General features: G+C 42.4%; 1 protein-coding gene across 4 annotated transcripts in view; it reads left to right on the top strand.

The window, feature by feature from the left end:
* The first annotated feature begins 12,238 nt into the window (after nt 1–12,238).
* The window catches only part of LOC111146476 (ectonucleotide pyrophosphatase/phosphodiesterase 2), a 79,217-nt gene continuing 77,143 nt past the window's right edge, over nt 12,239–14,312 (top strand). For 3 of the 4 annotated variants that reach the window (XM_022502033.1, XM_022502035.1, XM_022502034.1), the window contains exons 1-2: nt 12,239–12,491; nt 12,703–12,805. In XM_022502033.1, coding sequence (XP_022357741.1) covers nt 12,459–12,491; nt 12,703–12,805 — 136 coding nt within the window. In that variant the 5' untranslated portion in view covers nt 12,239–12,458. The remainder of the gene's footprint in view (nt 12,492–12,702; nt 12,806–14,312) is intronic. The other variant, XM_022502032.1, reaches the window with a different exon arrangement.

Here is a 14,312-nt window from a genome sequence, read left to right on the forward strand (position 1 = left end):
GAGACCTGTAAGGCTAGGAGAAGAGGTATAAGGTCAGCTCATTTTATGCCTATATTTTAGATCTACCCAGAGTGGATTGCTTTATCTCTTAAGTCCATCAAATGGTTCTTCCCTCACTTTATCTAGATTTTTGTTCAGATGTCTTCTTTGCAGAGAGGCCTTATTACCATCCAGCTGAAAATAGCTGCCCCCTTTCCTCTTTGTTCTCTAGCTCAGCTTTGTTTTCCTTATCACTTATCAACTATCTGGCATTATGACACATTTCTTCTTGGGGAAGAGGCTTTGTCCTGTTCCTTTTGTGTCCTTAATGCCTGATGCATACTAAGGGCTCAATTAAAGTTTAAATAAGCTAATGAGTGAGTGAATTAATGAGGGGATTGGGTAACATGGACTCCTCATCATCCTACTAAAGCCTTTCTCAAGTACTGAAACAAGACATCCGAAGTAAACCCAATCCAGATGGGAGTGCAGGCTGTGCCAGGCTCAGCTGAACTTCTCTTTCCTGGATTGGGGAGTAATTGCCTTTGAAAGGAACCCAAGGTATAATGAGGTCATTGAGAGCTGTGGTCAAGCATCAACTTCCACAGAACCTGCAGGTAGCAAAAACTCCCAGCTCTCTTTTACAAAAATTGTTATCGGAGGAAGAGCTAAAAGGGCAGGAAGATGGATCGTGTCCCATTCTGCCGTTCAGATATCCTGTGCAGAAAGACAATCTCAGGAGTATAATTGGCAGAATATGTAAATTGCGTCTATAATGCCTCCAACAAAAAATCTGCAAGACGAGAGGGCTCCCTGGGAGTGGAGTGGAACAGAGATGGAGTGTCCCCATCTCATTTCTCAGTGTCAATTCTCAGTGTCCCCCTCACATACCCGTTGCATACCTCTATGACAGAACTCCCCAGAGTGTGCTTAACAAACTGTTGACTTCCACATCGCCCAGTAAAAACATGCTTTTTATGTCAATATCCCCATAGCCCTGGCATAGCGTACACTCGCGATAACCGTTAGCTTATGTTGTAGTGAGTGCTTGTGAAATCTGCCTTGAATCAATATTATATGAATTTGCAAAACTCTGGATTCTCAAAGTTGAGGGCAATTGTCTGACAATGACGGGCCTTCTCTCTGATCTCCTGGGAACCTTGAAATGACATGGTTTTGACGCCCACAGTTATGGTCAGTCACTTCCTCACTTCCAACCAGTTCTTTTTTTTTGGGTGAGAACTAAGTCAGCCCAGAATAGAAGTTAATCTGTGGCTTCTGATATGTTCTGAATCTGGAGACATTATCAAGTGTTAAGACTTACCAAACATTCATCAGATTCTCTACTTGAATAGACTCATGTTTCTCCCAGCAAATAGTTAACGTTCCCATTCCTTCTAGATGTTGCCAGTTTTATAATCCTCATTAGGAAATCATGGAGAACAGAGGAATCCCCCATTTAACCGGTACTTGAACTCGGGCAGGTCTCCTTGATATACTTGAGCTTATTTTCTCCTATACTGACAATACCAATACCGTGAAAGTTTTAAAGAAGGCTAAAGAAGGCAATACATATGTATATAAATGTCTCTAGTACGTTGTCTGGCAAAGAGCAGACCTAGGAAATTACTAGCTATCATTTAAGGAGCGTCTGGTCCATGCCAGGTGTGGTATCATGTATACATGCTTGCTTTCCCCTTTCCCTCCACCCTGTCTGAGCTGCCGTGATCTCTCCCAGTCAAAGGTATGTTAGCTCTGTGATCATGCCTATGAGTAGACTTCCGGTTTTCCTGATCACAAAATAGGAAGAGTGAGCGGTTCTTGGTTCTTCTTATAGGGCTTTTTTTTTTTTTTTTAATTTTTAAAGTTAAAAATTTAATTAATTTTTAAATTTAAAAAATGCAAGGCATTTTTAAAAATTGAAGTGTAATTGACATATAACAGAATAGTTTCAGGTGTCCAACAGAATGATTCTCTATTGGTATGCATTGCAAAATGATCACCCCAATACTTTTAGTTAATGTCTGTCAGCAAACATAGCTAGAGAATTCTTTTCGTTGAGATGAGAACTTTTAAGGTCTACCTTTTTGTTGACTTTCAGATATGCAATACAGTATTATTATTGTCACTATGCTGTGTATTATATTCCTATGACTTACGCGTTTTGTATCTAGAAGTTTGTACTTTTTGACCCCCTTTACCCATTTTGCCTACTCCTCGTCCCCCGCCTCTGGGTGTATGAGCTTTTTTTAGATTCCAGCCATTAAGTGAGTTCATTCCGTGTTTGTCTTTTCTGTCTGACTTATTTCACTGAGCATAACGTCCTCAAGGGCCGTCCATGTTGTTCCAAGACATTGTTCTTGAATTCCCACAACTGTCCCACAAACTCTGATTACAGTGTGTTGCCATTAAGATCCAAGCCCCTTGAGATCTGTAGGCGAGAACTGGGTTTTCATTTTATTTTAAAGTAAAAAGGAAACAGGGAAGTTGATTAAAGTATTATGACCGAGACTGAAGTAGTCCGAAAGAGATCCTCCTATTTTTAAGAATGTGAAGGGTTTCATCACACACAGGGGCTGGTTTAAATAGGTCCACACCACGACTCAAATGCTTGTCCCTGTTAATTGAAAGGTTTGGAGGGTAACTGAGGTGACTCTGTACACAACTTGGAAGGCACTGACCTGAGAGCTGAAGGTCAGGGTTAATGTTCCTTTCCTGTGGGTCCTGATGCTTTGGAATTTGCTTCACTGCAGGGATAATCTCACTAGCTCTCTCTGTCTCTCTCTCTTTTTTTTAAGCAGCATTTTTTGAGATATAATTCATAAACCATCCAAACCAATCCTTTTGAACTGTACCTTTCAGTGGTTTTTATTACTTTCATGGAGATATGCAAACATCACCACTGTGTAATTTTAGAATATTTTCATCACCCCCAAACAAAACTTCATACCCAAAGCAGTCACTCCCACATCACCGGACAACCACTAATCTACTTTCTTTCTTTATGGGCTTGTCTATTCTAGATGTTTTATATAATTGAAACAATACAATATGTGGCCATTGTGTTTAGGTTTTTTTGCCTGATTTTTTTTCAAAGTTCATTCATATTATAATGTGTTTTGGGACTTCATTCCCTTCTATTGCTGAATAATATTTAATTGTATTGATATACTTAGTTTAGTTATCCATTCATGAGTTGATAATTCTGCTATGAACATTTGTCTACAAGGTTTTATATGAGCATATGTTTTCATTTCTCTAGGGTATACCTAGGAGTGGAATTGCTGGGACATATGGGCACTCCATGTTTAACATTTTGAGGACATACCAAATTGTTTTCCAAAGTGGCTGCACTATTTTATAATCTTATCAATAATATATGAGGGTTCCGATTATTATCACATCCTTTCCAACACTTGTTATTGTATGTTTTTAATTTTAGCCATCCTAGTGGGTGTGAAGTGGTATTTTATTGTTGTTTTAACTTGCATTTCCCTAATGACTAATGTTGTTGAGCATCTTTTCTTGTACTCATTGTCCATTTATATGTCTTCTTTCTAGAAATGTCTATTCCAGTCCATTAAAAAATGTGGGTTATGTGTTTTTTTTAACTGCTGAGTTACAAGAGTTCTTTGTGTATTCCGGGTATTAGCCCTTTAGTAGATGTATGATTTGCAAATATTTTCTCCCATGCTGTGGACCACCTTTTCCATGTTCTTGCTATCTTGACAATAATGTCATCCAATCTATGAACATGGATGTCTTCCCATTTATTTAGGTCTTCCACAATGTATTACAGTGACATTCTCTAGTTTTCAGTTTACAAATCTAATACTTCTTCTGTTAAATTGATTCATAGTAGTTTATACCTTCTGATACTGTTATGAGTGCAATTGTCTTAACTTTATTTTAGAGTGTCCATTGCTAGTGTACAGAAACACAAGTGATTTTTAAAAGTATTTAGTTCGTCTTGTGCAACTTTCCATAATTTAGCTATTTGAAGAGTTTTTAAAATAGATTCATTAAGATTTCTACATACAAGTTCATGTTGTCTTGTGGATAGAGATAGCTATATTTGTTCCTTTCCAAGTGGAATGCCTTTTGTTTGTTTTCTTGCCTAATTGCTCTGGCTAGAAGTGCAGTGTTGACTAGAAGTGGTGAGAAAAGACATCCTTGTCTTGTTCTGGGTCTTAGAGGGAAAGCATTGAGTCTTTCAGCTTTAAGTATGATGTTGGCTGTAAGTTTTCACAGAAATCTTTTCTCGGGTTGAGGAAATTCCCTTCTGTTCCAAGTTTGTTGGATGTTACCAGCTCTTGTTTGTTTGCAGGGGGAATCACAGAAAGAGCAGTTTTGCTTCCTCTCCAAGAGGGTACCATTGTGTTGCTAAGCGTGTGATGATACCATTCCAGTAGCAAGCATAAACTTCCTTTGAGGTTTGTGTTCAAACAAATTTCTTGAGTTGAAGCTCAAATTCTTGGGGCTTTCCAATCGGAGTGGAGGCTCTTTGTTATTGTAATTCAAACTCATGCCTTCAAGGCTGTCCCCAGGGTCACCCCACCCTCTGCCAAATAAAAGCCGCTCATTTTCTCTTGAAGTCAGAGAGAATGTGACAAGGCTGGTTTGTAACATTTCCAACTTTAAGCTACATATCATCTCTCGAAAGGTAAAGGAATTTTCCTAGAACCTGTGTCACAACTAAGCACCTATTATGTGCTCGGATCTTTGCTGAATGCTGAGAATATGATAACAGATGTACTCGTTAGCCTCCTGTATGTAATAATAGCTAACATTTGTACATTTTCTATGTTTCAAGCAATGTTTCAAACTTACTTGCTTAATATGCATTCTTATCAGTTCGTCTTCACATCAGCTCAGTGTTGTAAGAACTCACACTATTTTTGTTAATAACCCATAGCCTTGGGAAAGTCTACGAGTTGACTGAGATTTGGGTGAGCACCATGGAAAGAGGAGGACTTCAGAGCTGAAAAACAGCACGAGGAGTTGTGTGGAAATTAGCTTTAACTTGGAGAAGGGGAGGCGGCTGGTGGGACAGGATCCTGGCTCCCCCCACTTAAAGCGGAGCAGCTCCCAATTTAGATGTTACTATTCAATTTGAGATTTTATTTGAAAATAAGGTTTTAATGCTTAAAAATGTTACAAACCACTACATTCACCCAAGAGTTCTGCTTTATAGATGCAGAAACCTGGGCTTGAAGCAACCCAGGTAGTAGTTAGTAAGAGAGCAAGGGTTGAAGTTCAGTTGAAGTTCCAATTCAAAGTTCTTGACACCAAGTACTTCCTTCAACAAACGTTTATTGTCTGCCTGTTATATCCCAGGAAAGAGGCAAAGCTCTGTGGAGTGCAAGGATGACTGGTCCCTGAATTCAAAGAGATCCCAAGGGACAGAGAGGCCTCAAAAGGGATTTATCAGCAATAAGGGAGCAGAGCTGAAGAGTCCATTGGTCTGTATAGGAGAGGAAAAATCAGGGAGGGTTTTGCAGAGGAGTGACCCCTGACCTGAATTTTCATGAATATGTTGGAGTTTGCCAGGGAGATTTGGTGGAGAAGAGCACTCTAGGCCAAAGCAACAATCTATATTAAAGAATGGATGTGTGAGAGGGCATACCTTAATCGAGGAACAACAAATATTTCTCTAGTTAAAAAAACTTAACATTTACTAAACATTCTTCTGTGCCGGGCATTGAGCTAGGCAATTTACCCAGATTATTCCAGGTAATTCTCTTAGGAATCCTATGAGCTGGATACAGATGAGAAAACAGTCTTAGGGTGGAGAAGCAGTTCGCCAAAGGTAATGTAAGGTCTCACAGTTAAACAGGAGTAGAGCTGGGGTGTGAATCCGGGGAACTTAATTTTGGATTTAGAATCCTATTTGCCGTGCTCGCTTCGGCAGCACATATACTAGAAACCTATTTGCCTTGCCAAGGACTTTGGATTTTATGCTTTAGGTCAGTGGTTCTCAAATTTGCAGCAGAATCGCATGGTGGGGGGGGGGCTTTTAACACAGAGTGGTGGTTCTACCCACCGCAACCCCCTGAGTTTCTGATTAGGTAGACATGAGGTAGGACCTAAGGATTTGCATTTGTGACACATTTCCAGGTGACCCCGACTCTGCTGGCCCAGGGATTGCACTTGGAGAACTGATGCAGATTTTGAGACTGGGAGGAAAATCAGCAGATCTGCATTTTATGCCAGCCTCTCTGGGCACTTAATGGGAATGAATTACGAGAGGCTTAATTAATGACCAAGACTCGGGTCACCTGGGTGGGGCAGTGGGTTAAGCGGCAGACTCTAGGCTTCAGCTCACGTGGTGATCTCAGGGTCAAAACCTCCCTGCGGCTTTGCACTCAACAGGGAGTCCACTTGAGATTCTCTCCCTCTCCCTCGGCTCCTCCTGCTCATGCTCTCTTTTTCAAATAAATAAATAAATCTTATATATAAAAAAAGAGAGGTCTCAAAGAAAGGGTGTTTGGAGGGGACAGAAGATGCAAACAGGTAGAACCATTTGCATGAGACAAACTGCCCATGTGTGTCCCAAAGAATGAAGATGAGGGGAGCATCTAAAATATTCACATGGGAAGACCATTTAGATATTAGTAACGCTCAGCCAGCTCTGAGAAAGGATGGTAATAGCTGGAATCCATATCTAGAACCCATAGACTTGGTGTCTGATGATAAGGAACAAGGGACGGAGGGATTGCAGGAGGTTTTCATGAGAAGGAGTGAACTTGGGAGGTGAGCCCGTTGTCTGGGCGGCTGCATTCTGCATGTGTAGAGTCAAGGCCCTCGTGTGGTGTAACAGAGGGACGTCATGCTAGGGTGGGAGAGGGAATGAAGCTGGCTTAGGTGACCTGGGTTCTAGACCTGTCTTGGAGATGTCACTTAATTTTGGATCTTCCATTTCTTCATCTGCAAGTGGAACGGGCAGCAGCTTCGCAGCCTGCTGGGGTGGGACACGGGAAGGCAAAGGATGAGCCTTTAGCTCGGGGGTGGACGTCTTTTCTGCAGTCGCACACGCAGCCGTATGTGCAGTGCGTTCCACAGCGCTCCGTACAGAGCCGACACGCCCACAGAACCTCGCTCGAGCTCCTGCACGCGCAGGGGAGCCATCTCGCCCACCTGTTAAGTCCTTCCTCCACGCACCTGGAAATTGAGCATGCGGTTTTGAGAGTAGCTGAGAATTGAGCACGCGGTTTTGAGAGTAGACAAACTGACTTCTACGTTTTAAAATGTTCGTGGGACGCCTGGGTGGCTCAGTTGGTTAAGCAGCTGCCTTCGGCTCAGGTCATGATCCCAGTGTCCTGGGATCGAGTCCCACATCGGGCTCCTTGCTCGTCAGGGAGCCTGCTTCTCCCTCTGCCTCTGCCTGCCATTCTGTCTGCCTGTGCTCGCTCTCTCTCTGACAAATAAATAAATAAAATATTTAAAAAAAAAAATGTTCGTATTATGAGCTAGAGCTAGCAACGGAGTGGAGTTTTCCTGGCAACAGTTCCTTTTGAACCTCAACCATGAATGCGTGTGTCTTCAGTATTTAAAGTCCAAGGTAACTTTAATGCAACTGCCTTAGCTGATTTTTTACAATTACGGACAAATGTGTTAAAGCTATTAGCCATATCCCTTGCCCTTCATTTGAACTAATTCTGGAGTGTTAGCAAGCGGGTGCGTACCTCCACATCTGTTTTCTAATCCAGTTAGCACTGAAGGAGTGACTTTCCTGAGCGCTCTGTGTACTTGGTCATCATCACCCAATTTCAGCTTCATTCGCTCGGGAGTCACACTTCACACCTTCCTGCGCCTCGTTCCTTGTACCCAGTTCATTGACAGGTCTTTCCCCGACTCTCTCAGTGTTCTCCGTCCCCACTGCTACGGACTGGCTTGGTGCCAGTTGTCACTAGCTCCGTCACTCCCAGCTGATTGATGGGATCTGCCCTTGACTCCCTCCACTTCCTGTCTACACTGTACAGAGATTTGTCCTTCAAATCTGAGTAAATCCCCTGCATAAGCCCTTCTATGGTTTTCCATTGCTCGTAGGGCCAGGCAATAACACCCCACATGACAGATGAAGCCCCACCCGAGCTGGCCCCTGCTAACCCCTCGGCCCTTGCGCACCACGCTCACTTTTGCTTTGCTGCTCTAGTCGACCAGCTAGCTGTCTTTCCGTATCATGGGTGCGCTGGGCCTCCACCCTACACAGAAGCTTTGCCCGTACTGTATGCTCTGTCTAGTATCTTCTCCTCTCTTACCTCATTGGTCCCACTTACCCTGCACATCTCCACCCCACTGATACCCCACAAAGTCTTCCATGAGCCTCCTAACTAGATCAATGCAAAATTGTATGCTCTCATAGCCACATTTACCTCTGCATTTCTAAACGTAGCCAGGTGCAACTTTGCTTTTATTTCTGTGTCTGTTTGATTGATTTTAGGGGGCTCAGGGGGCTATGCTTGGTTCAGCTCCCCATATACTCCTAGTGCCCAGAACAGTGCTTGGCCTGCAGTGGAAGCTAATGAATATTTGTGCAATGAATGAAGATTCTTAGAGGAAAGAGATTGTTCTGGTGTGTGTGTGGTGGGGGGGGGGGCATATGCTTAGATTCCATTGGAAGTAAGTGTCATGCATAGAGATTTACTATATAAATTGTGGTCATTGAAAGATGTGCCAGTGTTGATTTCAGCTTTCAATGGTGTAATAACTAATGACATAAGTCCTGTTTGCATTTGAATAGATGTATGTTATTTCTCCACTGGAGAACCCCCTGGGGCCATAGATTACCCATAAAACCTTGCATCAGTGGTTTAGAATCTTAAGTGGTGTCTGCTTTGTACACATCTGCTGTCCCGACTTGTGGGAGCAATTGTGCCCGCTCACTCCTCCATTAGCCACCATAATTTTTTGCTCAATTTAGATTGGTAAACCCCTTTTGCAAAGACTGCTATCCTGTTTTTCTCCTGAATTTTCTAACAGCCGGCAACCGCAGCAGAATTTAAAAGCAAGACTCAGCTCAGAGAGTTTTAAATTAAAATAGGGAGAAGACATGTGGCTGCTCTTTTCGTACTTTCTGAGCCTATGCGCTGTATTTATGCCAAGAGATACCACTGAAAAATCAGGTGGTCAGTAACTGCCCAACACCGACCTCTAAGGGAATTCCAGGAATAGGGTCAAGTCGCGGTCAAGACGCCATGATGCAGTTAATTCTGCATCACAAGAAAGTGGATGTCGATAAAGGCTGAATCAGTTCATGAACATTCCGTAATTACCGCAGGAGGCAAGAATGACAACCTTCAATTATGTTTCTTTCGAATCTCACTACGAACCTCAAGCCCTCTTACCTTCATCAGGGCTCGGGAACAAGGATTCACAGAATCATTTCATGAAAGATAGACTGTGCGTTAGTTAGTATAAATGCAACTACTGTATCGCGATCAGGCAACACACACACTGCCGCTTTGTGCCACCAGCAAAGTAAATAAAATTCTGTTCTGCTGCTTACAGTTTGGAGATGATTCCCACGGAGGAACAGCCACGGTGTGTCATGACGAACTCTTGACTTTTATGTCCACTTAATAGGGAATAAATGCTCTTCATCATGTATGAAAATGACATTAGGAAGGAGACCAAGCAATTCAACACACAGGACATAAACCAATTAACTCAGAATAATTTATTCCAATGCTCTGTTCTCTCAATGTGTTTCTGACATTACTTGTGTCAGAAAAACCTACTGCAAAGTTCTTGTCTGACCTCTAGAATCCTCGTTTCTTCGCCTTGCTCCCTGCACCCATAGGGGTGAATCCAAATCTTGGGGAGCAGGCCACAAATCCTGGCCTGATTCTAATGCCCAATAAAGCTTGAGAACCACAGAGTGATTACTAAGGCCTGAGTCTGTCGCAAGATTTGTTATAGTTCTGGGTTTGTTTGTTTGTTTGTTTGTTTTCCTGCCAGGGGGCAGTGTTCTCTGACATATGGCTGGATTGATAAACCATTCTGGAAGTTAATTTGAATCTTTCTCCTACACTTTCTTGTTTACTGACCCAGCCACGGAGGGCGTTATTCCAGAATCTTAAACTACCAGATTAGGTAGACTTTCTTGATTGGGTTGCGTTAACAGAAGGTTTGGGACCACATTCCAGTCACTTGGTTGAGTTTCTAGACCTATGGTACGTGTTTCCAGATTTTTTTGGTTTTCTGTTTTTGATAATGAAAGGTAATTGTATTTTGTAGTCAATTTGATGCCCGAGGTGGGGACTTCGGTCATCCCCCGAGAGGTAATTCATCATGAAGTCTTGTAATAAAATTCTGTTTAACTCTGTATGGTTAGATGGTGTGTGTGTGTGCGCACGCGCGTGCACACGTACACATGGGAATATGTGTGTTTTAATGGGTTCCGTGTGCACAACGACCTGAAGACAAAACTCCTTGACAGAACGGTTGATGGAAATAATGCCTGAGCTCAGTCCTCTTGGATAATTGGTAACGAGTGCTGTACAGAAGCCAATTATGGATCGACTATTACACTTAAGGCTTTTTTCTCTGCACAGCTTCACTGTATGTCAAAAAAAATTAATGGATGATGCTCAGCTTCTGAGTCTTTTTTTCCCCCCCCAAGGGGAGGCTTCATTATCCTCAAGTTGGGTTTCTATAATCAAATGTCAGACAGAATCTGAAGTTGTTGGCAAGGGCCAGAGAGGTTAGAGAGAAGGGGAAGCAGGGTTTTGGGGGAACATTCAGAACACCGTTGGCATACAATGCGAGGCAATCCCAGGTTTGCCTTGAGCTTTTCCTTTTCGGTGTATCGTTTTCTGCTGTAAAAAGCAAGGCTGCACCTTGAACTTGAACCTGAGGAGTAGAGGACTCTTACACAGGGCGAACATCCTTCGTAAGACTTGCCAAATACCCGACTCCAAATCATTTCAGTATGGCACCGAAAATAAAGCTAGGGACTTCTGGAGAAACATCCACAAGCCTGCCCTCTCTGCGAGAGTACAAAGCTGAACGGATTCTAGAAAGGCAACTTGAAGTTTGGCCGTGCGTTTTCCTTTTCTCAATTAGCTGTTACTGAATTCTAGAATATATAATGAAACCCAGGCCTACTGTGCAACCCGTTGTAAACAAGGTCTTGCTTTTGTGCTCCGTGTTTGATTTGAGCAGAGCTACTGCCCGGTTCACAATCTGTTACACGCTAAGTGCTGTATTTGTTAAATTACACACATACCCTCAGCCGAGATTGATGGTCCCCCCCCTCCCCCGCCCCGCCCCCCGGGCACAAGGGAAACCGAAGGCAAGTCTTCTTCCCTCCTCTGAATCCTAAAAGCAGACAATATTTAAATAACTTTCAGATTTAGAGACCTTGATTTCTTTCAGAAGCCTCCTGGTTGCCAAATGCTTCCTAAGGAAAATTAACATTTTAACATTTACGACGGCCTTAGAGGACAGCATTCGGGGGTGGGGGGCGCCGCTAGAGGACAGCATAACTGGGGAATAATCAGGGAAACAATTTTTAAAGCTAACTTCTTGCTGCCATTGGGATTTCCTTCCTAAATTCAATCACTAATAAAGCTTCCCCATCCAGCCCCTTCCCCTTCATCCTCCCCTTCTCTCCCCTCCCCCTCCAAATATAAACCAAGCTGACAGTATTTTTTCAGGAAGAAGAGACAGGCTGAAGTTATTTTGTCCTTCCTCACAGGGCAGAAGGACTCTCTGCTGCTTAGCTGGCATTCCCAGCATTTTGATAAAAGTTACTTCTTTAAACGCTAACAATACCACGAGGAAAAATAATGCTATCTCTGGTGTTTAGTTACAATCTTGGGAGATTTTATCGTGAGAAATATTTGAGTAGTCGGGAGTAGCTGAGAATGTGGCAGTAGGGACAGGGTCATTTAAACTGCCAGAGAAAATAAATAAATGGGAAAGACAGGGAAAGTTGTTAGGTTCATAAATTATAAAACTTTCCTTGTGTGTGTGTGTGTGTATGTGTTTTAAATAAAGCCGTGAGGTTGACTACATTGAATAACGACATTGTAAACCTTAAAAGCTTAAAGCTGGTGGAAACCCTTTTGCAGCTCTGTTTCATTTTGATCGGATCAAATACATTTGGTTTCTTTTTTAAAAACAATGTTTTTGTGAGGGAAGGAAAATGAACATGCACTGTTATTAACCACAGCAACATAAGAAACCCTCATGTTACCAGAGGAAACCACATGAAAGTGTGTGTGTGTGTTAGGGGCGGGACCAATAAGGGGGTGGAGAGAAGGAGACGGATGTTTCAAGCCTCTCAGGCTCAGAGCTGCCATTTGTGAACCAATCGTGATGAAATCAAGCTCCGGACAAATCAGAGGAGGCTGTCAACCTCCCAGGTGGGATTACTTGTAGTTAATAGACTGGACTCGGAGCCCCAAAAAGCAGTGCATTCAGTGTAGGCAAAAGAGAACGCACTGCAGAAGGCTTTCCAAGAACCCTCGGCCATGGCCAGGAGAAGCCCGGGCCGGCCCTATCAGGTAGGAGAGATTACGGCATCGCTGGGGAAGGACTGGAGGGGAGAACTGGTCCCTGATTTGGGATTTTTTCTTTTTGTTTTTAAAACTGAAGACAGCGCTTTGTGGTGCATTTCGGAAGTCATAGGGTAGGGTGGTGATATTGAAGTCCTTTCAGTTGCCTTCGTGACATCCGACTCATTGGTTTGACACCTCAATCTCCTTATTCCTTTAGGTCATATCCCTGTTCACTTTTGCTGTCGGAGTCAATATCTGCTTAGGATTCACAGCAAATCGAATAAAGAGGGCAGAAGGTTGGGATGAAGGCCCTCCTACAGGTAAGTGTGACCACTGCTCATGCTGTCAGTCCTTTTAAAATACTAGGCACTGGATAGTCCATGTGAGCTGCTCACAAAATGCATCTTTAAGCTAACCTTGCAGTGTAACTAATTGAGTCCTAGATTTCTTTGGAGTAAAAAGAGCTCTGTGTTTAACTCAGGTGAGAGAATGTGGTTTCGATTACAAGAACATGTAGGCTCTCTCCGTGATAACAGGCTATTTCAATCTTTGTATTCTGAAACTCACACATCTTAAGATAAAATTAAAACTCTCGTTAGCAGACAAGGCTGAGAGAGAAGTGGTGGGAACAGGTGCTGGTTTAATATGGGAGAGACATGACTTTGATTTATTGTCACATGACATAGGATGTAGAATTTGTCTCCAGAAACTTCTGATCTACCAAAAAAAATTTATAAAGGGGGTGTCAGTGAGCAAAAAGCAGTGAACTGTCTTTCTGAGACTTCAGAATTTAGGACTATGAGATTATGATTTACCTAGAATAGGAAAAATATAAGAGAGAGGAGATGCTTTGAAGAGCTCCCAGGATTGACTTGCACCCAGTTTTCTCTTTTGGCATAAGGGCAGGTAAGTTTTAATAGTGTACCTTGACTTAACTAATAGAACCAAAGTGAAAGAGTTTCCTTTTACAATACACTGTGCCGTAAGCAGTGTGGGAATTCTTATAAAGGAGCTCCTTGTGCAGGCTGAGGGGGCTTAACTGACCAGGTCTTAAGTAATGAGTTGGTTAATTTCCTGGAAATTGGAGCTGCTGATGGTTTTATAAATAAAAATTACATATTAAGTAATGGGTACTCTAGGGGGCAATATTTTCTTGACTTTCTCTGACATCTCAGCACATTTGTCTGCCTTCCTGCGGATTTTGAATTTCTCTGTATGTTTTGACCTGACTGATCTCAAAGACAATCACCTGTCTCTACTGAGCCAGCATGAACTTTTATTAACCAAGTCATTATATATATATATATATATATATATATATATATATATATATCTATGAATACTAGGTCTTCCTTGCCTCAAGTAAGTTGCTTTTTGTGTCATACCAGAAGATTGAAAGAATAATATGAGAAGTAGTTTAGTGAGTCCAAGTGGGGTGTGGTTGGGGTGCAAAGTGAGAAAATAGATCATAAAAAATGCACCCCCGGGGAGCCAAATGGACAAAATGAGTTGTCTTCTGTTGGGGAGAAAGAGGAGAGGAGATCACTGGGCTGGAGAATCCCGTTTTTATTAGTAACAAATGCTGTCTTCAAAGACCTCTTTTTCTTGTTCTAGACAAGTATAATTCCCATTAGCACTAACTGTAACTGCACAGACTGACAGGGGGATTGGAGCCTTAGTGTTATCCTCTGGGCAAATGAGCAGCTTGAGAGCCCACTGCTGGTTCTTTCTAGTGCATCCTAGAAGGAACCTCTTTTCTGCCTCAGAGTCCTATATTACGCCAAAACCAAGAGGACAAGCTGTTTTCTTAATAAATGTGTAAAATGA

The sequence above is a fragment of the Enhydra lutris genome, unplaced genomic scaffold (assembly GCF_002288905.1).
Source record: "Enhydra lutris kenyoni isolate GAN:26980312 unplaced genomic scaffold, ASM228890v2 scaffoldscaffold14, whole genome shotgun sequence".
Lineage (NCBI taxonomy): Eukaryota > Metazoa > Chordata > Mammalia > Carnivora > Mustelidae > Enhydra > Enhydra lutris.